Source organism: Mus caroli, unplaced genomic scaffold, assembly GCF_978045245.1.
Source record: "Mus caroli unplaced genomic scaffold, Mus_caroli_1 scaffold_8, whole genome shotgun sequence".
Classification (NCBI taxonomy): domain Eukaryota; kingdom Metazoa; phylum Chordata; class Mammalia; order Rodentia; family Muridae; genus Mus; species Mus caroli.
In genome coordinates, this window is record NW_028227263.1 from 17,644,470 (window position 1) to 17,659,804 (window position 15,335).

At 45.0% G+C, this 15,335-nt stretch overlaps 1 protein-coding gene across 2 annotated transcripts in view; it reads right to left on the reverse strand.

Moving 5' to 3' along the window:
• Nucleotides 1-533: 533 nt before the first annotated feature.
• The window catches only part of LOC110298307 (integrin alpha-M), a 53,687-nt gene continuing 38,885 nt past the window's right edge, over nt 534-15,335 (reverse strand). For both annotated transcript variants that reach the window (XM_021167472.3, XM_021167473.3), the window contains exons 15-30: nt 11,143-11,273; nt 10,898-11,061; nt 6,479-6,633; nt 6,255-6,386; nt 6,027-6,100; nt 5,663-5,804; nt 5,449-5,571; nt 4,868-4,947; nt 3,949-4,032; nt 3,608-3,683; nt 2,945-3,052; nt 2,721-2,804; nt 2,510-2,623; nt 2,325-2,426; nt 1,983-2,093; nt 534-1,514 (exon numbers count right to left, since the gene is read on the reverse strand). In XM_021167472.3, coding sequence (XP_021023131.1) covers nt 1,443-1,514; nt 1,983-2,093; nt 2,325-2,426; nt 2,510-2,623; nt 2,721-2,804; nt 2,945-3,052; nt 3,608-3,683; nt 3,949-4,032; nt 4,868-4,947; nt 5,449-5,571; nt 5,663-5,804; nt 6,027-6,100; nt 6,255-6,386; nt 6,479-6,633; nt 10,898-11,061; nt 11,143-11,273 — 1,752 coding nt within the window. In that variant the 3' untranslated portion in view covers nt 534-1,442. The remainder of the gene's footprint in view (nt 1,515-1,982; nt 2,094-2,324; nt 2,427-2,509; nt 2,624-2,720; nt 2,805-2,944; nt 3,053-3,607; nt 3,684-3,948; nt 4,033-4,867; nt 4,948-5,448; nt 5,572-5,662; nt 5,805-6,026; nt 6,101-6,254; nt 6,387-6,478; nt 6,634-10,897; nt 11,062-11,142; nt 11,274-15,335) is intronic.

A 15,335-nucleotide genomic window follows, 5' to 3' on the forward strand; every position in this document is an offset into this window, starting at 1 on the left:
GTATGACTCACTGTCTCCCAGGTGTGTATGACTCACTGACTCCCAGCAGTTCCAGAGGCACAGGGCATTCCTGTTGGTTGACAGCTGCCTTCTATTCTCGGGGATAACTCCCTCTACCTGTAGGTATGTTGTGGAGCCTTCTCTCACTTGCATTATTTGGTGGGTGGGGAGCCAGAGGATAAAGTCTAGCGCCACATGCATGCTAAGCAAGTGCTCAACCACTAGGCTACATCCCCAGTCCTTGTTTATTCATTTATTCTGTTGAGAAAACTCTTCATAAGTTACTTGGGCTGGCCTTGAAGTCACTCTTAGCCCAAGCTGGTCTTGAACTTACAATTTTGCTGCCTCTGCCCCCTGAGTAGAAAGGGTTAAAAGTGTGTACCACAAAGCTCATATTCCTATCAAATCTTAATTTGGGGCTCACTTCAAGTAGAAGGAAAACGTCTAGAAATATATCTAACAAATTACTCTTATACATATGTAAAAATTAGATATACCCAATTTATTAATTCAGCATTGTACATAATAGCAAATGGCTGGACATTATATATCCAAAGGAGACTACACTAAATGTTAAATACATTTAGGGAAATACTCTGAGCTACTTTATAACTTATATAAATTTATTTGAGCATATTAATAAAAAGACAACATTCATAATAGTAAAAAAGTGTGTTGCCACTTGTTTAAAACAGTGTGTGTGTACAGGTACCTACAGTCTTTGTGGAATAGATTCTAAACATATACCCTTTAATATCCCTAAGGAGAGACCCCAACAGCTAGGAAGGGAGTCTTTTCACTTACACTTTTGGTTTGGTTTGTTTTTTTCTTTGCCTTGGTTTTCACTGTCGCATGCTGAGCCCAAGGCCTTGCATCTTCCAGGTGAGCACTGTGCTGTGAGCTGCATCCTCCCCACCCCCTAATAAATGACTAGATGGTAGGAGGCTTCTCATTCTTCACTGAACATCTCCGTTGGCTTTCCAGTTCTCTATTCTAACCTCTCTTGTATTCTCAGTACCTAAACCCTTGCAAGTCTGCAGCTCACACAAGCAAGGAAATATTACCTCCTTCAGAGAGGACAGCACAGCAGTTACCTATGCTTATCCACAAGGCTCCCATAGCCTTGCCCAGAGAAGGACCCATTAGCGGCTTCCCTAACACACTAGGAAACCCAAGAGATGCCTTTCCTTCCAAGAGGATGCATTTAAGGCATTGGCCACAGGCAAGAAATGTGTGAGCCACACACAGAGCTTGCTCTCTCTTCTCTCTCTCTCTCTCTCTCTCTCTCTCTCTCTCTCTCTCTCTCTCACACACACACACACACACATTCCATTTTTGTATAAGACATCACAGCAACAACATATGTGTCCATCAGCTTCGGTGTTGGTCTGACCGTCTAGACCTGCTTGTTGCTGGGAGGTCACTGCGTGGAGAAAAGGCCGTTACTGAGGTGGGGCGTCTTGGGGGGCAGCTTCATTCATCATGTCCTTGTACTGCCGCTTGAAAAAGCCAAGCTGTCAGGATAAAGACACAGAATCCATGGTTGCAGGTCAAGATCAGACAAAACAAAAAGGAGAGGGGTGGGGGAGACAGAGACACACAGAGAGACAGAGAGACAGACAGACAGACAAGATGACTACACAGGACAAAGATTGACAGGGCAGAAAATAAAAGGGATCTAGGGAAGTCAGGCAGGGAGAGAAACAGCATCAATGCTGGGGTTAGGCGAACAGTATAAAATAGAAGAATCACTCTTTATAAGGTGGTCATTGTAAACCAGGAGCCGTCCTAGTTGCTCTGCATGTATTAAGCTAATTTTCTTTGGAAAATGGGTGTTCATAGAATTGTTTTACAAAAAAAGGAATCCAGGCCCAAGAAATCGTGACCCAAGATCGTGTAGTTAGCAACAATACTGAGTCTATCCCAATAATGGAGCGGCTAAGGAGTGGGGAGATGGGACAGAAAGAACCATGAAGAAGCACCTTGTATAGGCCAGCAGTGATGAGAGCCAAGAGCACCAGCCCCCCAATGGAGCTGCCTACAATGAGTGGTACAGGATTGTGAACTTCATATGGCTCCACTTTGGTCTCTGTCTAGGGAAGAAAGAAGAGAAACAGGGTACAGCAGGAGAGACACACCTCAAACTTCTGGAGAGTTCCTGAGCTCAAGGGTTGACCACTCCCAACAATCCACACCGCCAACCCCAGGCCTCACTCCTCTTCCCGCTTGCTTCTCTTGCCAGCCCAAAGATGAGATCCACCACCCCAGCTTCCTCCTCCCTTCAAACAGTTCCACCCCACTCCACCCACGTCTGAGATGAGTACCTTAGACCTCACATACGACTCCTGCCCTGGAAGCAGGGCAAACGCAGAGTCATTAAACAGGATCTCGGCACTGCTCACAAGCAGGAGGTGACCATGGGAAGTCTGTGGGGGAAAGCGAAGTGGAAGGCAGGTCTGGGTGCTGGACTATGACGGCTCTACCCAGAGAGTCTCTGAACACAACATACCTTGATGTACCAGTCAAATGATAGGTTGCCCTTGAGGGTGACATTGAATATTTCCTGAGTGTTGAAGGATGGGAGGTCACACTGCATTCTCTTACAGACTGCAACGGAGCAGTTCTGGAAGAGGAAGGCCAAAGAAACAGATGACTAAGACTGAGGAAGGCCATGATGACCATGTGTGTGGCCTTGAGGCTGGAGCCCGCCATGTTCTTACCAGCACTGGGGTCCTTTCAAGCTGATCCCGGAAATTGGAGTGAGAGGGGAATTTCTGCTCAGTGTGACAGGCATTTGAAAGGTTCTGAGGAAAGACAGACAGAAAAGAGTGCTGGATTCTGGTCCTGCCCAGCAGGGTAACAGTCTGGGCCAAAGAGAGGGTCCGAAAAGGCAAGAAACAGATCTTTAATAAGACCTGAACTTTGGGGACCCGGCTGGACTCACCTGGGAGAAGATGACCTGGGGATGATCCCATATGGTCACATTGTTGATCTGAACAGGGATCCAGAAGACCACACTGACAGGGAGGCTCCTCTGGCCCAGGTTGTTGAACTATGTCAGAAAGGAGGGAGTGAGGGCTCAAGCCTTGTGGTGTGGCTAGCTCTTGGAGTTGACTCCTTATTTCCTACTTCCCAGATCACTGAAAAAAGTCTAAGCACCCTGCTCTTCAGAGAGTATGTAAATGAACGCCAGACTGCTTCATCCTAAGTTCTAGCTCTGCCACTGACCTGGTGTGAGAATTTAGATATAGTTCATGAGTCTCTCTGACCCTTAGTTTTTACATCTATAAACAAGGGACAGCAAGAGTGTTCAGGGGCCTAATAGACTCAAAGAGGAAGTGTGTGTGTGTGTGTGTGTGTGTATGCATCTGTGTGTATGTGTGTTTGGAGGAGAGTGCATGTATATGGTGTGAGTGTATATGTGTGCATGTATGTGTGTGAGTGTGTGTATGCACATGTAGGGGAAGGGTGTAGAGCAAACTTGGCACTGCCCCTGACACACAGGAAACTCAGTATTCATGCTTCCTATGATCGCTTTCTGCCTTCTCTTTACATCAACTTCCCTTCTCAGTATCCTTTCAGGACCCAGGCTTGCCCTGCTCCTCACCTGGTACTGATGCTGTATGACCTTACTGGTCATCTCTGAAGCCGTGAAGTTGAGATATCTGATAGAACTCTCATCACTAAAAGAAAAAAGAGGGGACAGCAGGTGGCAGAACATGAAGGTGTCCTGAGAAGGGGGCTTGAACTGAATGTACAGAGACTAGGAGGGTGGCAATGCAGCCCTCAGGGGCAATGACTGTCAGACACTGAGAGCGTGGGTTTGGGCATGCACACACCATTCCTCCACACAGGCACATGTATATACCCACAACATAAGGCAGTGTATAAACACAAAGACAAAGCTGGTGGTGACCACCCTGATGGGCACATGGGGTGGAGCAGCACCTGGTGACAATCATGTAGATGGCGTACTTCACAGGCAGCTCCAACTGAAACTCAGTTTTGTGGGTCTTGGACATGTTGTTCTCACTGAAAGGAAAGAAGTTTTTAGCCACCTCTAAGAACTGAGAATCAGCCTTCCCATCCCCCTCCCCTGACCCTCTGCATCCAGCTGCCTCCATGTCTACTATCCTTAACCTGCTCCACCTCTCGGAGGTCGGAAAACAACATATGGGAGTTGGTTTGCTCCATCCACCATGTGGGTTCCAGGGGTTGAACCTGGGCCGTCAGACTTGACTGCCTTACCTGGTGAGTCATCTCAGCAAATCTCTATCTATGCTTACTGCTGTTGTGGGTGGCAGATGGGTTCATACACACCACAGCACATATGTTATAGGGTAGAAGACAACTTTGTAGTAGGTTCTCTCCTTCCACCTTTAACATGGCTTCCAGGGACAGAATGGAAGGCATCAGTCTCCACCTACTGAGCCATCTCCCAGGCCCTGCCTACACTGTTGTGAAGCCTGCCTAGATAGCTCCAAGCTCCAGGTTTGCCTGGTGTGTGTTTCTTTCTATCTATGCCTTTGCTTGACTTACAACGTAAATACTTCAGGAATCTTCTCTCAACACTGGGCATCCCAATCACTACCACCACTTGATCATTTATTTTATACTATCTTACGGTTACCAGTTTCCTCAGCTGTCAGTATCATTGAGCATCTGTGAGGGAGGGAGCCACGGCTATCTTCTTCATTGCCATTGCCCCTAGCACTTGACACAATACCTGGCACATAGGTCTGTACTCAGTTAGTGCTTGTGGAATAAATTAGTCATCAAGACAGAGAACCAGAGAAGAAAAGGGCTCATCCTGGATGAGGGGCCGGGCCTTAGACGGAGGATGACTGTCATATGTGGGAAGAGGTACCTGGCCACAATGGCTTTGAGGAGCAGTTTGTTCCCAAAGGAGGCATGAGAGTCCACATCAAATGTGACATTAAATGTGACCTAGCATTGGAGAATGGAGACAGTGATTAAAAATAGTAAAGAATGAACAACACAATTGTTCGCCAACCACTGAACAGGGTAAATCAAACATGATCTGCCTGCACAAAGAATATTGTTCAGAAATTTAAAAAAGAAAGAAAGAAAGGATCACATGTAATTGATCCTTAAAAATGTAACGGCTGATGGAAGAAGCCAACCATATAGAACCCCATCTGTGTCTGTGGATGGGGGATATGCGGGAGAGGTGAGTCCGTGCAGAGAAGGTCAACTCGCAGCCCCCAGGGGCTATTAGCAGGGTCTCAGACTGGTGAGAGTGTTTGATGGAAGCATAACTCTGAGAATGCCTAGAAACCACTGGGTTGTACGCAGTGGGTGAGTTTGTGGGATGTTTTTACAACTCATTACAGCTGGTTTAATGCACCAGAGAAGAAATGATAAGAGAAAGACAAGAATCCCACGTGACGACAGAGGACAGAAGACAGCAGGGGGTGGAGCTCTGACCTCAGAATTAGCAGGAAAGATTGGATGGTTTATGTTCCAGGTGGTACTCTTCAGAGCCCCGTGCCCTTCAGAAGAGCTGGACTCAGCAGGCTTTACAAACCAAGGTTTCTTGGTGAGCGGGTTCTGGAAGGAAGGCAGACAGATGTAGTACGGTCAACTGCGAGCCATGGGGTTGAGGAAACCAGAGCCAAGAGACTGGAGAAGATTTGGTTACCTGGCTTGCTGAATCCTTCCGGTAAGATAAGCCAGATGGGTAGTAGACGGTAACCTGGGTCCCGTAGGAATCCTCACCATCATTTCTCAGAGTCACACTCAAGTTAAAGTCCTGGGGGCCTCCTACCACCAAAGTGTCCAAGCTGTGAGAATAGCAAGACAGGCATGAGGCATCAAGGGCATCCCTGAAGCAAGTCTGTTTGAATGGAGAGAAGCTGCAGGCACTTGGAGAAATAGGGCTGTGAGCAGAGCAGGCACTAGGAACCTTGTGCCCCACAAATATCTCTGAAGAAGCCTAGGCTCCCTCAGAGGCCATGGACACATTGATTCAGGTTTGAGGGAATCAATAACAGAAAGAAGCTCACCCCATGGCACTCATGGTGATGCTGAGATCGTCTTGGCAGATGCTGTCATTGCCGCAATTTTTCTCAAAGGGAAACTGGAAAGAGCATGATCAAAAGGAAGGTATAGGAAATGATTAAAGGCGCAATACAACAAAATGTCTAAATGAAATGGCATAAAGTAGCAGTGTTCTAGCAAGTGCACCCTGCTCTATTTCTCTACTCCTGCAAAGCCCCACCTCCGAGACTCACCATAGCTGTGAAGAACCTCTGAGCATCCACAGCCAGAACTGGTCGGAGGTTCCCAAAGGACCGCAAGGGCTCCCCAACCAGTGTATAATTGAGGCGCAGGATGATGGGGCTCACTGAGTCTTCCACGCAGTCCTAAGAGATGGTAGGGATAGAAGGGCCTACCTTCTTCAGTTTCCTAAGACCATCCCACCCTCAGTCAGGAGATCTGCCATTTGCCATCTCACCGGTAAAATTAGCTTCAGGGTTTCACATTTCGGCATCAATCCAAAGACCTGGATGCGCCTGCGTGTGCTGTTCTTTGTCTCATCAAAGAAGGCACGGATACGTGGGCGGCCAGGGTCTAAAGCCAGGTCGTAAGTGACAGTGCTCCGGATATCTCCTGAAAGGAGAGGGCACAGTGATTAGGAACCAGGTGGACAGAGATCTGTGGCTACAACTTGGCTGCAAGATGTGGGATTATCCACATATCATCTGACCCCACTGCATCTTAATTCATTACTTTCGAAGTAAGAATAAGAACAATTATTCTTTATAAGTAATTTAATTATATCTCAAGTAGGAAGGAGAAGGGGATGAAAAAGAGGGGAGGAGGAAGGAGAAGGAAAAGGAGGAGGAGGAAGAAGAGGAAGAGGAAGAAGGAGGAGGAAGAGGAAGAAGAAGGAGGAAAAGGAAGGAGGAGGAGGAGGAAGAGGAGGAAGGGGAGGAAGGGGAGGAGGAGGAAGAGGAGGAGGAGGAGAAGGAGGAAGAGGAGGAAGAGGAAGAGGAGGAGGAAGAAGAAGAGGAGGATGAGGAAGAAGAAGAGGAGGAGGAGGAGGAGGAGAGTATTGTACACTAAATCCTCCAAAAGTTGTGGCTCTTCTGTAAGATGTTAGAAAAGTAATTTTGTTTTTGATTTTTTTATTGTTGTTTGTTTTGTCCTTTGCCTTTGTCACTTGCCAGTTTGGCTACTAGTCTGAACATTAACAGCTTAGGAGTAAATGACATGAGAGGAATTCCTATGTAGATTGCATGATCCCTTCTCCCTACTGTTCTCTAGCCTCTAAAACAAACTGGCTTTTCTGACCCCTGGACCAATAAGAATGAAACTAGAAAAAATATCTTTTCTCCTCTTCCTGTTTCTCACCAGGTCAGCCACTGCTATTCGCCCACAAAAGCACAATCCTACTCTCTAAGCACATGGACAGGGAAAGAAGGCAGACCATTGGCAACAGAAAACGTATTTAACTTGATCAATTCAACCTCCCAAATCAGTTCTCCCTCGCTTGGAAATGAACTGTTTGAAAATGGATGAAACAGGAGAATATTGTCTTAAGCAAGCTGAGGCAGGCTCAATGATAAACACCAAGTGTTCTATGTGGACTTCTACTTTCTAATGGGATCTCACTTCTGATGGGAGTGAGTGTATGCAGAGGACAAAACATTAGCGAGGGGAGCATGGGAGGATAATGGAGGCATTAAGAGACAGGAGCGCAGAGGGCAATGGAACCTATGTGATACGGAAGTGCAGAGAGAACTGCGGGGTTGGGGGAATGGCGTGGAAGGAATTAGGTGGGGATTGGTCAGCAACAGGGAGATGGGGCAACCAAAAGGATGTGTGCATGAAAATGCTACTAAAGAAAGTCAATGTCATAAGCTAACTAATAAAGATGAACTCTGCTGCTCTTTTGTTGGGGTTCTTGATGCATTTGCTGTTGAATTCTGAGCAGGGTCAGAAAATGGATCCATTTTCACTCTTCTACACGAAGCAATCGGGTTGGCCAGCACCATTGCTGAAGATGTTACCTTTTCTCCCATGTGTATTGTTGGCTTCTTTGTTTAAAAAAATCACATGACTATGAAAACATGAACTTCTATGTATATCCTCAGTTCTAGTCCTTTGGACAATGTGTCTGTTGTTGTGGCAGGACCGTCCCATTTATTACCACGAATCTATAGTGTGATTTGAAATCTAGGATCATGATGACTACAGGAAAAGAGTCTTTTTTCAGTTACAATAAGGCAGTTGATAAATGAACTCACAGACAAAATGCAGTCTGGAGTTGAGGCCAGAGAGCAGGAAGTCCCACCCCTAGCTGAGGGAACTACTGGCAATTGATAGCAAAGGGGGAGGAGTTTCATGTGAGGATGTGGCCCCTTAGTAGATCAACCAAACTACGTGGCCCATTTCCCCAACACAAATTAGACTCAATGATTTCTGGGGTTTGGTTTTTGTTAAGGGGGATGTTTGTTTGTTTATTTGAGACAGGGTTTTTTTTAAAGATTGATTTGTTTATTTATTTATTTATTTATTTATTTATTTATTATATGTAAGTACACTGTAGCTGTCCTCAGACACTCCAGAAGAGGGAGTCAGATCTCGTTACAGACGGTTGTGAGCCACCCTGTGGTTGCTGGGATTTGAACTCCAGACCTTCGGAAGAGCAGTCGGGTGCTCTTACCCACTGAGCCATCTCACCAGCCCTTGAGACAGGGTTTATCTCTGAAACCCTGGCTGTTCTGAACTCACTTTGTAAATTAGGCTGGCCTCAAACTCACAGAGATCTGCCTGCCTCTGCCCCCTGAATGCTGGGATTAAAGGTGTGTGCCACCATGCCTAGCCTCTTAATGTTTTTTTTTAAAGGACACGAACTTGAGTGGATAGGGAGATGGGGGTGTAACTGAAAAGAGGATTGAAGGTTGAATATCATCAAGATACATTATATGAAATTCTCAAAAAATTAATTAAAATGTTGCCTTTTAAAATTAAAAAATAATTATATTGGACATCTCTATTACTTCCTCCCAGGGCCAAGGAAACTTCAGGAAAGAGGGAGTGGAAACAATGTAATAGCAAAGGATGGGGGAGTCCTGTGAGACAAAAATTCTGGATATGGTATAGCCGTGGCATGCACGACCCCACGTCAGCTCTGGTTACCTACACAAGAACTCCACAGCACTCTGTCATGAGTGGGAGGGGCCTCGTGAGGTTCCACTCTTCCTTGGGATGCTATTGGCAGTTGCCAGGGTATGGTGGTCATTTTCCTCAGTGGGGTAGCCACTGCTAAGTTTCTCTGTTCTCCAATAAATAGCTTCCCATTCCTGCTCACACAAGCATTAGATTCAGTGGGTCACAAAAAAAAAAGTAAAAAAAAAATAAAATTTATATGAGCATAGCACAAGGACTAGTTGGAAAAATAAGGAATTGAGTAAAAGGTCAGGTAAGAGTAATGGAAATGACTCTAGCCAAGATACATTGTATACATGTATGAAACCCTGAAAAGACAATGTTCCTACTTCAAAGATGTTTATAGGTGAAGAAGGAAAATGGTATGACCTTCATGTTTGTCTTAACATTCTTGAGGTGGGCTGGCAAAATGGCTCAGTGTGCAGAGGTGTCTGCTGCCAAACCACACTACATGAATTGTGTACCCAAGTCTTACATGTTTCCAACAAGTCTTACATGTTGGAAAAAGAGAACAGACTTTCAGAAGCTGTCCTCTGATTTTCACATGTAAGTGTATGAACATATAAATAAAATTACCATTTTAAGGATTTCAAAGTCATTGAAGCTAGGTGTGGTGGCAATACACCTTTACTCCAGGACAGGGAGGTAGAGGCAAATGGATCTCGGTAAGATCCAGACCAGTAAAGTATACATAGTAGGTTCGAGGCCAGCCAGGGCTACACAGTGAGTTGAATTAAGGGCCTGGAGAGGTGGCTTGGTGGTTATAGGCACATGCTGCTCTCACAGAAAACAGGAATCCTGCTCCCAGCGCCCACATTAGACAGCTCACAGTTGCCTGTGACATCAGCTCCAGAGACCCAGCACTCCCTTCTGGACTCTGTAGGTACCCACACTCCTGAGCACATTCCTACACAGACACATGGACATAATCAAAGAGATATACACATAATTTAAAATATAATAAATCTTTCTTTAAAGTAATTTTTAAAGATTCCTTGGCAAAGAAAAGAAAAACAAAGACCACTGGGTGAAACCTGCTTGGAAAGGAGGTAAACTTGTCTAACACTATGATAGATCAGTCTCCCATTGCTCTCTAATTTTGTGTTTAAAATAATTATTTAAAAAACATTTTGGTATGTAATTAATAAATTTAATATATTTAAACTCAATATGTTGGGGATATCACTCCGTTGTTAAAATTGATTGTCTAGCGTACACAAGGTTCTGGGTGCAGTTCTTACTCGGCACCACATAAAACTGGGTGGAGTGGTGCACTCCTGTGGTCCACTATTATTGTGTTAAGTAAAAAGAGAGAGTTTCAGATACATACATAAAGTATAACACAATCTATGTACATTTTAAACATGTGCTATTATAGTACTACATGTTGTGTGTGACTATATGAGTGCTTCCATACATAGTAAAAATACAAAAATATGAACAGATATCCTTACATTTAAAAAAAAAAGAGGATAAAGGAAGGAAGGAAGGAAGGACTGAAGGAGGGAGAGAGGGGAAATAGAAAGGGAGAAGAAGAGAGGGAGAAGAAGGGCAAGGGCAAGAGAGCGAGAGCTAGCGTTTTGGGGGGACTGTCCCACTCATTCTAGCCAGCGCCGATCAGAATTTCCTTCTACTAGAAAGCTGGGCAGACCGAGATGAGACACTGTCCTGTAAACCAGGTTTACCCAGCACATCTTACCTTCGCGCAGACGGTCCTTGGTGTTCTTGCGGACACGGAGGCAGACTCTGACCTCCCCAGCATCCTTGTTTTTTAATACTTGTTCTTGGCATACAAACACACTCCTTGCTACTTTCTTGGGGCTGAATTCCATGGTTGCCTCCAGTCTCAGCACGGGCTGGGCTCTAGAGGGGCATCAGAGGGCCATCAGGAACCAGCAGAGACCTTCCAAGGGGGAAGCCTGGTGCAATGAGAGGGCCTCTCACCTGAGCAGCAGAAGATGCCCCTGCGCCCCAACAGCCAGGTCCATCAAGCCATCCATTGTGAGATCCTTGCCCCCGCTCAGAGACTGCCCGAAGTACTGGAGCCCAGGGGAGACGTGGGAGCCTATGATCCGCTGAGGGAGGGAAGATGAGAGGAAATAGAGAAGTCTGTGGCTCAGTTAGCCAAGGCACAGACTCTCTTCTTTACAGCCCATACTTTTCAAGGAATTCAGATGACTTAAAACTTATCTTGTGCACACAGTGATTACCTGTACAGTCCCAAAATCCCATCCTCAGTCTCTTTAGCCAACATCGTGTATGTAGGAGTTTGGTTTGGGAAAACTAGTAAACTCTCTGCATATATATATTTAAATAGGCAAATAGTTCCAACGTATAGTCCAGATTAAGGACTACAACTCTATAAGGAAAAATATTTTGCTATAACTCGAAGTAATTGAGCAATAGTAAAACATTTTGTTTTTATTTTAGAAACCAAAGGGCTTCTAGAATAGAAAAGAGGAACCCTGCAGTTCCTGCTGCGTCGTTTACAACATTTAAGCAAAACAAAAAAAAAAAAAAACAAAAAAACAAACAAACCAAAAAAAACAGTATTTGTCACCTTTTAAAAAATATATTAAGGAACACACAATCTCCAAACAATACCCAAGCTTTTCTGGATTATCTGAGTTTCCTAAAGAAAACTGAAAGTTTTACAAAAAAAAAAAAAAAAAAAGAAATAAAAATATACTGTTCGGCTCATCCAGTCCTCATTTACATAGACAGAAAAATGCAGACATTGACTACTGATCAACCAAGTGATCTCTTTTGTTACACTTATCTTCCTTGAGGGAGGCAGGAATCCTACACCACCGTGCTCATGTGGCGCTCAGGGGACAACCTCAGAAGTCAGTTCTCTCTTCCACCACATGAGTCCCAGGAAGCAAACTCAGGTCACAGGAGTGTGTGTGCCAAGTGTGTGTGGATAGGTGAGAGTACAGTTTGAAGAAGTCGCATCTTTCCAGCCACCATGAGGGTTCTGAAGACTGAAGTCTGGTGGCAGACTTAGTGGGAAGCATTTTTTCCAGCTGAGCTACCTTGCCAGCCTAGAGTTTGATATCTAAGTTTACTGTGCTTGTTCATACCTAAAAATCCATTACTTGAGATCTATATGTCAGTGTGTCAGTGTACACACACACACACAGACACACACATACACACACTTCTTTAAAAAGAAAATGGTGATTGGAAGTAGTGGTGAATGCCTTTAATCCCAGAGGCCAGCCTGGTCTACGAAGTGAGTACCAGGACAGCCAGGACTGTTACATAGAGAAACCCTGTCAAACAAACAAATAAGGAAGAGGGAAAAGAAAGGTTTGTGTGCATATCCTTGGGGCCTCTGGTATTGTTTCACTGCAAGGATACTTGCTTTGAAATTACCTGTAATATGGCAAGTTAGAGATCCCTAGCTTACTAGCTGTTCCCACTAATAATCACCTTTAGTTTCAATCCCATGAGGAAAAAAAATATAAACAACAATGAAAGTAGAATAGCACAATCCATTTTGCATTTGCTTCTAACCAGACTGTGGATGAACACACACGTGCACATATAAGATACCCTCTCTTTCAGTCTTCCCCAGGCATGCCGTCCCCAAGAGGCTCTGCAGGCTCATGCTCACACTAGCAGTACTTAGTGGATTCAGTAGGGTATGGGGTAGGGGACACACATAGAGCTGGAGAATGGGCTCAGGGGTTAAAAGCACTGGCTGCTCTTCCTGAGGATCTAAGGCTCAAGATCACCTGTAACTCCAACTTCAGAGCATCTGATCCCCTCTTCTGGCCTCCTCAGGCACTAGGCATAGTGGTACACAGACATACATGCAAACAAAACACCCATATGCATAAGATTAAAAAAACATTAAAAGAAAGAGCATATGAAGTTGGGAGGGAAAAGTGGTATGAAAAACATAACAGGACTTGGAGGGATGGAACAGAATGGGGGTAGATTTGATAAGACACATTATATGCATGCATGAAATTCTGAAGTAAAATCCATTTTAAATAGTCTCACTTTGGCCTTGTTTTCCTCTGAAGTTATAGCTCTGAGCTACTGTAGCAATGGAATGAGAGGACCTGGCTTCCACTGTTCATTTTACATATAAATTTACTCTGTGATTAAAAACAAAATTAAAACTAAAACCTTCAAACCTATTTACACATACACACACACACACAAAACATCTGCACCAGTGAGAGAGAGAGCATGGTGCCAATATTCGTACTGTGGAGACACCCCATGGCAGCAACGTCTCTGGAGTCTGTGAAATGTACTCCAGCCCAGAGAGTGGGCAAAACTGGAAAAAAATAATCAGAACTGTGATCATTTCCAGGGTAGGAGAGAGGATAGGAATTGACTGGGGAGGTGACGCTCTATATTGTTTGAGGTTTTCTTTGAGAGGGATTTGAGATTTGAAGAGGCTATAGCAAGGTCTGGATATATGGCCCAGGCTGGCCTTGAACTTGCTATATAGCCCAAGAGGGCCTTAAAAAACATGGCCTCTTCCTACCTCTCCCTCCTGTGCCCTGGCATTACTAGTGTATTCTACCACATCCAGCCACATGTCTGTATAGTAAAAAAGGATATGAGTTACCTTTGTCAAGACTCACTGAATAAATATTTATGTATGCACTTTCTATTTATAGGTCTTAAAATAACTGTGAGCAAATATTTCTAGTGAATAACCAACATGTCAAAATATCATAGACAATGTGAACCAGACAATGAAACTTAATTTAAAATGCACCAAAAAGAAAGGATTGTTTGTGGAAACACACAGCTGTAATTGTAGCATTGGGAGGCTCCAGCAGGAGGGGGCTGAACTCCAGGCCAGCCTAGATACAGAGTGATACATGGCCTCAGAATAAATAAAGAAGTAAATGGAAAGGCAAGAAGGAGGCAGGGTAAGAAAGTCACAGCACCTGCTGTGCACCTGCTGTGCACCTGCTGTGCACCTGCTGTGCACCTGCTGTGCACCTGCTGTGCACCTGCTGTGTACCTGCTGTGCACCTGCTGTGCACCTGCTGTGCACCTGGAGGAACCCAAGCCTGGATCTCCAGCACACATAAAATCTGGGCATGTCCGTCCGTGACTCAAACACTGAAGGGCGGAGACAAATAGATCCTTGGGGCTTGCTGGCTAGCCAGGTCATTTGTGGGAATAAATGAAAATGAAGATGACCATGCTAAGTAAAATAACTCAAGCCCAGAAGGACAAACTTTATGTGTTTTCTCTCATATGTAGAATCTAGGCTTTTCAGCATGCTAATAATAAACTAATAGGACTGGCATGTAATCCAAAGATCCCACTTTTCAATTTTATTCAAGAGAATCAGAGTAAGAATCTTGAAGGAATGTTAGCACATCTGTATTTACTGCCACGCTGTACTGGCTGGCTCTGCGTCTCAACTTGGCACAAGTTAGAGTCAATCGAAAGAAAGGATACTCACAGCCAACCATCGGACTGACCCCCAGGGACTCCAATGGAAGAGCTAAGGGAAGGACTGAAGGGGCTGAAGGGGACTGCAACCCCATAGAAAGAACAATATCAGCTAACTGGAACACCCAGAGCTCCCAGGGACTAGACCACCAACTAAAGATTATACATGGAGCCATGGCTCCACATACATATGTAGCAGAGGATGACCTTATCTGACATCAGTAGGAGGGGAAGCCCTTGGTTCTGTGGAGGCTTGATGCCTCAGCATAGGAGGATGCTAAAGCCGTTAGGCGTTGAGTGGGGGAGTGGGTGAAGGAGCACTCTCATAGAGGCGAGGGGGAGGAAGGAGGATGGGATGGGGTGTGTGTGGAGGGGTAACCAGAAAGGGGGATATAATTTGAAATGTAAATGAATAAAAATGATTAATTTCAAAAAAGGAAGGAGGGAAGGAAGGAGCCTCAGTTGAGAAAATCCCTCCAGCTGTAGGGCAGTTCCTCAATTAGTAATCAGTGGGGAAGAGCCCAGCTCATGGTGAACGGTACCATCCCTGGGCTGGTGGTCCTGGGTTCTATAAGAAAGCAGGCTGACAGGCTACGGGGAGCAAGCCAGTACACAGCACCTCTCCATGGCCTCTGCATCAGCTCCTGCCTCCAGGTTCCAGCCCTGCTTGAATTCCTGTCCTGACTTGCCCCAGCAATGGA